Raw genomic sequence first — 11,192 nt, forward strand, 5'->3', positions numbered from 1 at the left:
TGCCGCTAAGGTACATACTCACTTATCATCTCTTTCCAGACAATGCACTAATATAGGTAATATTCCAGACTTTATTAAATCATCAATTGGTGGGTTGCGATCACTGGAGAGTAGTTTTCTATTTAAAAACATACAGTATTAGATCAAATTTTCATTCTGGCTTTAGTTTCTTCCATATGGCCTTTCAATAAATACTTAGATTCATAATTATTATCTTAAAAAGAACTGATAGTAGTTATCCAACATTTCAAATATTTACTATCTTAGTATTGATACAAAGATGAAATATTATGAGGGGAGAGGGAGGGGGGGAGAGAGAGGGGGACATTTTGTGGTGGTGTTTTACAGGCCATAAACCATCCATTCCAGGCCCATTGTAATTATCAAATGGTTGTTAAGTAACCTGTATTCTGTATTCAAAAACTATCTGCATACACATGATGTCAGGGCATCATTTCATTTATATTTGTTCAAAAAATTAGGCTTTTGGTTTATAAACTTTTTTACTAGAAAATCTATTAATCATAAAAATAAATTTACTAAAGAAATTTAGCTTTTCATATTAAGAGAAGCTGTAGAATCAAAGAACAATCATAATTTCCGTTAATAAACTTTATTACAATCAGAAACTTACCAATTCAAATGATTAAAGTAGCATCTTACCTTGCAGCTTGTACTGCACTTAACTGGATTCCCTGGTTGTCACTTGAGGCATTCTAAAAAATAAACCCATTAATTTTGTAATCAGAACTCTTAAAATATGAACAACTTCATTGAATTAAAAAAATGGAAGCAGATATTTACCTGAACTATTGCCTCCAATGATGTATTTTGCTGTTATAGAGATAATAGTGTTAGAAATGGTTTCTTTAAAAAACAAAACAAAACAAATGTGACTACTATATATTGTACTTATTCTTACCACTCTCAAGTCACCATCTATATCAGAATCTTCACAGATGTCTTCATGAGGTACATTTCTTCTTTTTAACAGATGCTCATCTCTTTTGTTCTTTTAAATATAAATTATAAAATTACCTTCTGGAAATATTTAGAAAATGCTTTCCCAATTTTTTTTTGAAAACATTAAAATTTGTACATTAAAAAAACTTTCTCAATATAAAACAAGAGCAAAGAACAAAATGCACAGAAGTTTTTATAATTATCTATATTTAAGTGTGGCACACATAAGAAAATGCAATAATATACAGCATATTATTAATTATAACACTTTTCTGAAATGCAGAAAAGTAAAGCATGAACATGCATGACTAGTGCTGCAATGCTGTCTAAACTTTCAGGTCAACAAATGCAAAAAATGTCCATGTGAATTAAGAAGAAATTTCAATCCAATTATATTTTTTGCTGTCCTTCTATTGTTCATAGGCTCAATGAACTTAATTCACTGTTATTGCTTCATTGTCAGATTCATTTTTTAAGCTGTTATGCAGGCAGGTCAGGTTGTAACTAGCATACAATAGTGCTTCCATTGTTTGCATAGTGAATACTTAACAATGTTTTAAATTGTGATCTTGCCGTTTTGATCTATTTTTTAAAAACTCTTTGTGTATGCTTTTTGTTATTTGTGAATCCCTTCATTTTAACTAATTATAGACATTATGAACATCAGAGTGGTGAACATTAAACAGGAGAAGAGAAATTTCTCAGATTTATGAGGATAGTGCCACCAGTATTCTACTGGACTGAGCCAATATTAATTTTGAAAGTATGTGATTAAAATGTTAAAGCTTACCTTTCTTAATTCCACAACAACTTCATTTCGCTGTCTTCTCATAGTCTGTAGAATTAAAATATTATAGAATTATATTCACTCCTAATGTTTTCTGAAGTAATATGAATTCTAAGTGTGACTATGAGATTTCATCAATTCTAGAATACACAATTCTGTTATAGATAAATGAAGTAGGCCCAAAACTTAAAAAAAATGAGTATTAACATTCCAAAAACTGATGAAAGGAAAATAGATTAACAATTAATTAAATAGATTAATTAACAATTAAGGTAATTAAATTGCACTTATTGACATAATACTGTTTCAGTAAGTTTGATCATTGCATACGCTAATATATAATCCATTTATATTAGAAAGTAAAATAGCTCTCTTTAATGTCACATTATAACACAATTTAGTAGAAATGAATAAATCTTTCCTTTGGCTTCCTAGAACATATTTTCTAACTTATCTAGATTTTGAATCAAAAGAGTCTCTTTAATACTGTACCCAATAATGAAACAAGCCAACTTCTAATACATCAACCAGAATAAACAGCCATTGAAAACCTCAGGCTTTCTTTTTTCCCAGATATGAAACTTTCTCTGTCCACAATTTCAGAGTTTCAAGAAGACCATATCTTTTAAAGTAAGATTTTTTATTTTTTTATTAAAAGTTATTCCAATACAGTATTTGTCAGACATTAAAATATTCAAATTTATTGTTAGAAGGAATATTAGGTTTACTACATGGAAAAAATATGTTAACGTCTGAAGCTCTTTGCTAAGCTCATATTGATCTTAATTGCACCTTCTGTTCCTATTCACTTCCTCCTTCAGATTAAAGGAGGGAAAGAAAATCTTAATTTTCCAGATCAGGGTTCCAAACCTGGGGGGGGGGGAGGGAGAGGAAGATGACAAATTAAGACATTGTGATAACTTGCCTTACAACCCTTCATACAAGACAGATTTCATGAAAGGTATTTTCAGTGATGAAATACAACTAAACTAAAAGGCTACAAAAAAAGTTACCCCAAAAACAAGGCCTGTATGAATCACATGAATTCCAACAGATCCACACTTTTTGTTACAACACCAATCTCAAATAGTGCAAGGAATTCATCAAGCCCCGAGGAATGTATTTGTGAGCCCACAGGTATTGATGGACAATATGTTAAGAATTTCAGCATTAACAAAACCAACTAAATCTCTTCCACTATGATTAGGCCCTAGACTTGAAAGCATGCATAATTGTGAGTAAAGAATTACATTATCAGCTAATTATTTCATGGAGTATCCAGTAACTGTTTCTATGTCAGGCCTTGATAAAGAAAATTAAAACAAAAGTGGAGTCAGTGAACACACCCACACACACATATGTATATCTATCTTCAGAAAAGTTTTTACCTAATCTAAACATCTAAATTTTTAAAGAGGAATTACTGGTTTGTATAGACATTCAAACTTCTATATTAGTCATAGACCATCTACTAGCCCAACAGGGCTCCTAATCAGAGAAAGAACTGTAATCATGTTTTGCTGAATGCAGATATAATATCCTTTCCCACTTTCCCATCCAATGAAACAGGTGGGGAGAAGGCACGTCAACACATTTGAATATTACAGTACATGTCTTTACAGTGCAATTATCATCTAAAATAATAAAATTTGTGATCTATATTATGGATAATTCATTTTAACAAAATAACCAACTATTTAGACAAGGACAGCCACTTCAGAGGATGTATGTATGTATGTATGTATGTATGTATGTATGTAGTAAGTTACTGTGGATAGTGTCCACAGTTGGGATACCTTGTTTTTAATTGTTTAGCATTTAGTGATTATTTAGTCTAATCTTTGGCAAACTAAAATTTTATGTTTAAAAACCTGTCACTTTTAACTGAAAGATAAAATGTGAGTTTTGTCCTTTATAGAAAGTGAAAAAATACATAACCCCCACCTGATTTATTCAGTTAAAAATATCTACAAATCACAGCTGCTTAGTCAAAAATCTGTTGTATATTGCTGAAGCAATACAGAAGCTTTGTTCTGTATCTATGCAACATTGTGTATTGATACTGGGTCACTTATAAATTCACTTATTTTGGCTATTTTTTTAGTTTTAGAAACTCAGTATCTAAAGGCTTTCAAATTAAAAAAATCTATCCTTGCATTTAGAATCTTTGCAGGTCTGTAAAGCTGAACAGAGTTCATAAGCACAGCAGTGGCATCTCTTAGCTATTGCCTTACTTAATGACCAAGTAACCAGTTCCAAATGTGGATGGTAATTGAGGATATCTGTATTGTCAAAACCCAAAGTGCAGCTATTTTCAGAATGAGTGACCAGGTGTAGTAAATCTATCTGAAAAGCTTCTCAAATGTGGAGCATCTGGGTGGGTGTACTTTATCACTTTTTTCCTTTTTTTTGTCATTAAGTTTTTTACACCTTGCTAAGTCACCGGTACTCAAATATTGTCATGTCCTAAAGATAGTACAGTCTGTGAAAAGGTTGAAAAGCCCTGTTCTAAATCAACAAAGATGGTTATGTGCTGCCATCTAGCTGAAGTGTTGCACTTTACAAATATGCAGTTTAGGCTTTGGTTTATTACACAGGATACATATTTCCTGCATACAGTATTAACTTTCCACTGGACAAACTTTCCATCAATTCAGTATCTTTCAGTTTGACTCAAAAGAGAATATATATCTGCACAGACACAGGCACACATATTTTTAAGCACATTTTATAAATCTTAATAAAACCACTGACATCAGTATTTTCTGCAATAATTGACAAAAAATATTGTTGAGGAATCTGGCTATTGGCGTATTTATATCAAAGCCATCTGGATTGGAAAAATGTTTTAAACAGGTCTACTTTTCATCATTTTGAGGTCTATGAAGTCAAAATTATCACTTTAATTAGTTTGCATTCACTTTAAGTTCTCTAAGCAGACTAGATGTAGCTTTAGCTTTGACTTTTTAATGCTTATGATTAACCATGATTTTTCATCTTCTATGTTTACTTTCATAATGAATTATTTTTTAATGAAGTCTTTTGTTTAGCTAAGAGTGGTATCAACTGCACATTTCAATCTGTTAGCTTTTCAACCCCCAGTTTTGATTCTAGCTGCCATTTATTTTAGCCTTTAATTCAATAATTATTATGTAACAGATATGGGATCAACATGTATCCTTAAATTACTCCCTTTTCTATTCCAAGCCATTTTTTTCCCTCCAAATGCAGTTCTTGTTTTGTTCCAGCTTCTTATAAAACTAGTATAGACCTTCAAAGAATAATCAATCATTTAATCAAGTCTTAATATATTTTAAATTCTGGCAAGAAGTGTAAATTCAAAGCTATTGTTTATGATAAGTAAAACAACCTTTTCTTAAAATTCTCTTGCTCTCTCCACTTTATATTAAACATTAGTTCATTGATCCCTCAGCCTTTTCTGAAACCTATATGCTTCTTTCTCATTTCTCCATATAGAGCATTATTCTTTATAAAATATTAAAATTAGAAAAAACTATACAGGGAATTATTTATTTGGAAATTCATACATTCCCTTCCATTTCTTGTCTTAGATATGAATACATGCTGTCTTGCTACATTTTTTTATACAGAGCTTGATATCATTTTAAATGTCTTTTCTACATTAGTTTAAACAGCTCAATGACTATTTTATTTGTATCAGGTGTTCATTCAACAGATAACCTATTGCCATTCATACCTCACAGGTGACTGGAGTAAGTTCCTGAATATATACTTTTCTCTCTACAAACATTTTATATTTGATGGTCTTCTATTTTAAAAAAATTGGATGCAACAGACAAAAGTTGAGTCCAGTCACCCTTCTGAAAGCAAGGTAAACTTTGTTGAGATTTTGATTTTACATTTCTGGGACACAAGTACCAAGATTGGGGGAGTGGACAGTTAGTGAGAAGTGGTAAAAGCATGGGAAGCACTGGAAATATTGCCTAGAGAAAAGGCAATTCAGAGATTACTGGAAGGAATTATTTGGAAAGATGGAGGGATGGGAAGAGGAGGTTTGACTGCAGTACTAGAAGATAAGAGCCAAGTGAAAAAGGGCTTGGAAGCACCAAAGCAGCAGACTGATGGCCTTGTTCTCCAGGAGGAAATAACAACAGAATAATACTGTATAACATAATACAAGCTTGTGTCTTTGTGTGTGTTTGTGTTAAATAAGTAGCTTTAGATTTTAATGGAGATTTGTATTTAACACACTCCTTTCTCTTGAATGGCTTGTTAAATCACATTTTTACTATAATTCTCTCATTCTATAATCTAATTTGTAAAGGTTTCAATATATTTACATCTTCCTCTGATCTCAGTTGCCTCTATCATTTCTATTCCACTATTACTCTTCAGTACCAGGTTAGATGCACTTTTTTCTGACTTCCTTTTAAAACAGTTTACTTCAGTTTTCCCATATCCACCTTTGTTGATATTGTTGACCGAGATATCGTATTTTTTTATTCTTTCTTACTTGATACTGTAAAAGATATCATTCAGCTGTCACAGATCCTTCTTGTTATTAAAAGCTTCCATCCTTCATCTTTCTTTAGCAATCATAATAGCTTTTCTGAAAGCTGCTTAGATATTTTCCAATTTAAAATGCTAAAATATTTTAGTTGGTTCAGTTTTAAAAATGTCTCTGAAAAATGTCATAAAATTTAGTACTGTCACATGGTGATCCACTTTTATAACCATCACAAATATAATTGCCAGGCTCAATTATAGCTGTAACTTGAGGACCACCTGTCTATATATTACATGGATTAAGTTTTGGTAACAAACAAAAGTTATATTTGGATAATACTATTACCTTCCTGCTTTAGTATATTTACTCAATTCAAATCATCCTACTAACTAATGTTTCCCATTTCCTCAACTTTTGTATTCCAATCACCCACCAGCAATATTACATCTTTTTTTTTGCTTAAATTGCTTTTAACACATCTTGCAATTTGTCACAAAACTGTTTTTTTTCCATAGCTGTGTTTGAAGCAGGCATGTATGCAACAGTGATCTTCACTAGAATAATTCCAATAGATGTGAGTCTGCCATTTATAGGGATATAGCCAAGCACACATTTCAAGTATTTTTAAAATATTACTGCCTCTCCATTCCTTTGCATGTAATATTCTATTAATACATAGATTTATTCTGGCCGTATCTTCATCCCTAGGTGTACTCATAAAGTTTAACATTCTTTCCCATTAACTAGAATAGTTAATAGTTCCTTCCATTCTGGTAATCTCATCATATGATACAAGATCATGTCCAAAAATATTAGCTATGTCCATATAGATATCCTGGCAAAGTACTTTGCTGCTGCTTCTTCTAGATTTGATTTTATACTTCCTTTCATATTGCTAAAACCTTGACTTTCATAAACTCCTATGGATTACTCTTAACTGCACCTCTCCTTTACTGGGAAGAGGAACTTGAGGTTTCCACTAAGATTATTCTCAGGGACTCTGAAATACTGAGCTCTCCAATCATATCAAGATGACCAATGACCAAGAGGCAAACCAATAAATTACAATATAAATATGAAATCTGATTACAGTGAAGGAGTCAATAGATCACCATCTTTATAGCAAGCCAAGAAATTGTTGCAGATGGCAGTATTTTTAGTTCTATTAGAACACATGATAAAAAAATCTCCCAGAATAGCTTAACATGACTATAATTAGAGATCTGTATCTTCTGCAACTTTAAAATGATACCTCCCCTAAAAAAGGAGTAGTAGATATTTAGAACAAAGTACCTCCAATAAACCCTTAATCTGCCCACATTCATCTGCAAATAAGGAAAAAAGGGGATGATCTATGCTCCAATTCCCTGCAACATGAAGATCTACTTTGAGGGGCTAACAATATCCAATTGAACCATGATTTTAACACCTGTAAAATTTCTATGATGGTACATGATGCAACTATGACACAATTTACTAAAGAATTACAGTATAAACTGGCATAGAGCAATTACATCTGAAATTTCACTGGATGCATCTCAACCATTCTAAAATCTACTTTGCAGTCACAGCTATAAGCAGCTTTTCAAGACTGTTTATGAAAAGTACATTCAACTGTATTGCACAGCTAATTAGTTTAAAATAGCCTAAACCTAATATCCTCCAGATGTGTGAGGTTACAATTCCTATCATTCTTAAAAACAGAGCCATAAAAATAATTTGATAGTAATCAAATTAGAAATAACTGAAAGTAACACATACTGTTTATTAGCATACGCCTCTTTTCTATGTACTATCATATATAATACATCTATTGCCTCATAAGCCAGATAATGTCACAAAACTTAAAGATGACTCAAGAATGATATTCCATTCGTATTGAAGACTCTTTTTATTTTGAAATATTGGGATCAAGAAGAGGGTTTTCCACAGAAGCAGGAAAGCAGAATTCCCAGGTGCCCTTAAATACCCACCTTTCATTAACCTGCATGAAAAAATAGACTGGCAGTAAGCAGAAAAAGCATATTTTTATCAGCAAATATTTCAGTGCTCCTAATTGCCTTCTGTTGATTCCAACTTAATTTACTCTCCTCAATCTTTAGGAATGAGCATAGCTGTCTCTTATAAAATTTAGAATGAACAAAATACCACAATTAAATGAGTTTGTACAAGCTTTGGGTTTATATCTGCAGTGGACAATTTTTGTTAGCTTGTGATTTTCAAGCATTTGGTTACCACTGGAGCACAATTTTACATTCAATTAGGAACTGTACAAACATTTTAGATATTAATAAGTTCCATCGCAACGCTACCAAAAAATCTTTAAAAATCTCAGTCCTGCCTGAATGACAGAGCCATACCTCAGAGTTCTTGCCACTCCCTCCTAGTTCAACTTTACAAAGAAATCAGAAGCATTCAGTTCACATTTGCTAGCTTGCTTTTATTAGATTACTTTTGATCTAGTAAAATTAAAACCAATGTTTTTCTTTTTCACATTATGTAGGTAACAAAACCTTATCAATGACAGATTAATTCCAACATTTTCTAATTTTAGAATAAAACCTTTCAAAATAAACTTTGCAGATGTTCAGCACATCTCATCTGTGAAACAATTTAAGGTTCACATAAAATGTTATTAAATATGCAAGAAAAATACCAGAATTCACAGCATTTCCTAGCATTATGTACTCCTTCTGTGAAGGATCCCAAAAGTTGAAGGAATTAATATGGCACTATTCATGAAACCAAATTAGTTAACTTCATGAAATTATAATTTTCACTGAAGATAAGCTATTACTTATAACCCTCTCTAAAACAGAGCTGGAGTAAAATATTAGATATCTATTGAAAATAAATTAACACTACTTTCTTGCCAGCTAAGCAGGTATACTAATAACAGAATCTTAAATATACAATATAAACTGACCATATTTTCAAAAGATTATTTACCTGCCAGCCATCCGATAGATATAAGAGCATATAATCTAAATAATATGCTGTTCAGTGGATGATAAATACTATGTTATAAAGGAGGTAGAAATGGCAGCAAGAATTCATGAAATCCTAGATTGAAGTAGTGTTATATCAGATTGTTACTCATTATTTTATTTATTCAATACTGGCACCAACTTTGTAAAAGGCATATTTTAGATTATCTTGTGATGAAATCAATGAACCCACAGTACAGCATCTAAATAATTCTGGCCAATCTCAAAAAGCTAAGCATGTGCTTAGTATTTGGATAAGACATCAGTAGGAAACCCCAGGGCTGTTGCCTAGGCAAAGAAGTTGAAAAAATATTGCATAAGACCAATTCCATGTTGTTGCTAACTATATAGACATGTCTCCAAAGTCACTAGGAGACAATTTATCTTTTATAAATTCTCAAGTTGGAAATTACTATTAGACATAATTCAAAATTTGTGATAGACATCTGAGAAACTGCAAACTGAGATATTTATACAATTTAAAATAATTTCTACTCAGAAGAGGAACAATAACCAAGCTGCTTACATTATAGGGTCTTCCATCACTGATTATATCCAAGGGTAGTTTTTGACAACCCTGGGAAACTGTGCTTTAATTAATTAGTCAAGGTATCTTACATGCAGAATGATTAGCCAATTTCATTTCATTTGTTTCCTGGCTGAGGCTAGGTTGAAACAGGGAACACTTGTAAAAGTTAATGGCTTACAGAACAAGTTCCATATTCAAATTTCACTTTAAAAACTCATGGCACAAACACTTTTTGTGTACAGTATTACAGTAAATGCAACCAAAGTAGAACAAGAGAAACAATTTTAAATAAAAAATTGACCGATTTATATTTACACTACAGAATAGATAAAAATATAGAACAAAGTAGTTTTTTTTCTTAAAAAAAATAATTTAAACAATGTAGTACCAGGACATTTGTGCAACTGTGTGGTTCCAAATCTGATTCTTTATGGCAAGGTGCAGTTCAGAGGAGAAAAAAAAAAGGTGGAGAAGACGAGAAAAACAAGTCATCTGACAGGCCATTTCCATGTCAGGCAGCTGAGCTGGGGGGGGGGAAGGGGCTCCTCCATCAGCTTCGGCCATTCGGGCTCCTTCTTTCCTCGCCTTCCTATCTTGGGCGTAAGGCCTCACTCTTCAACGCCTACCCAAGTAGAAAAGGCAAGAAGGAAAGCACCCCCTTCCTGGTCTCTCTTGAGCAAGAAAAACGGAACCTTCCATGCTGCCGCCGCCGCCGCCGCGAAGAGCAGCAGACTAGGCCGCGGCCCTTCCCAGCCAGGGTGTTGAGTGTCGACGCGTCCCTCGCGAGGAAAGCACAGCGAACCCCACCCTTCTCCTCCTTCCCCCTCCTCCCTCCCGGCGGAGGCTCCGGCCTCGCTCGAGGCGCTTAAAGCAGGCCGACCGGCCCACCGGCCGGCCGGCCGCCTGGCGCTGGCGTGGGAGATTAGCAGAGACGCCACGGGCAACTGATCTCCAAACCCGCCGGGAGCCTCTTCGGCGCGAGCGGCGGGCTGCTCCGGACCCTCCTCCTCAGAAAGGGGGTGCCTACCTCCAGGTCGCGGCCTTTGTTCTTAAAGTTCTTCAGCCGTTGGTTGTCCAGCTTCTCGTTGTCGGCCATGGCGGGAGGCAGGGAGCGCGGCCTCGCTTCGTCCTCTTTTCTCCCTCCTCTTTCTCCCGGACCCGGCCGGGCCCTTCTTCCCGGTTCTACTGTCGCGTCTTCGTCCCCCGGCTTCCCTCAGCACCGCGGCGGTCTGGCCACCTTACCTCGAGCCGCCTTCCGCTCCGGCCTGGCCTGATGACAAACTAAGAAGCGGCAGCGGCCACCCTGCCTGTTCCAACCGCTCCCGTTGCCTTATAGGCCTTTCTCAGGGCGGCGGAATGTGCCGGTAGCGAAGGCAAGAGAGCGAGCGAGCGAAAGATGGGGGAGGGGAGGGAAGGGGACGGGCAGGGGGGGCAGGG

At 34.6% G+C, this 11,192-nt stretch overlaps 1 protein-coding gene across 2 annotated transcripts in view; it reads right to left on the minus strand.

The window, feature by feature from the left end:
* The window catches only part of KPNA4 (karyopherin subunit alpha 4), a 27,778-nt gene extending 16,637 nt beyond the window's left edge, over window positions 1-11,141 (minus strand). Inside the window, exons 1-6 of one of the 2 annotated variants that reach the window (XM_039361108.1) lie at window positions 10,783-11,141; window positions 1,754-1,798; window positions 923-1,012; window positions 805-834; window positions 664-716; window positions 23-118 (exon numbers count right to left, since the gene is read on the minus strand). In XM_039361108.1, coding sequence (XP_039217042.1) covers window positions 23-118; window positions 664-716; window positions 805-834; window positions 923-1,012; window positions 1,754-1,798; window positions 10,783-10,851 — 383 coding nt within the window. In that variant the 5' untranslated portion in view covers window positions 10,852-11,141. Of the gene's footprint in view, window positions 1-22; window positions 119-663; window positions 717-804; window positions 835-922; window positions 1,013-1,753; window positions 1,799-10,143; window positions 10,477-10,782 lie in introns of those variants that run through there. The other variant, XM_039361109.1, reaches the window with a different exon arrangement.
* Window positions 11,142-11,192: the final 51 nt, after the last annotated feature.

Source organism: Crotalus tigris, unplaced genomic scaffold, assembly GCF_016545835.1.
Source record: "Crotalus tigris isolate CLP2741 ecotype Arizona unplaced genomic scaffold, ASM1654583v1 scf7180000019200.1136910, whole genome shotgun sequence".
NCBI lineage: Eukaryota > Metazoa > Chordata > Lepidosauria > Squamata > Viperidae > Crotalus > Crotalus tigris.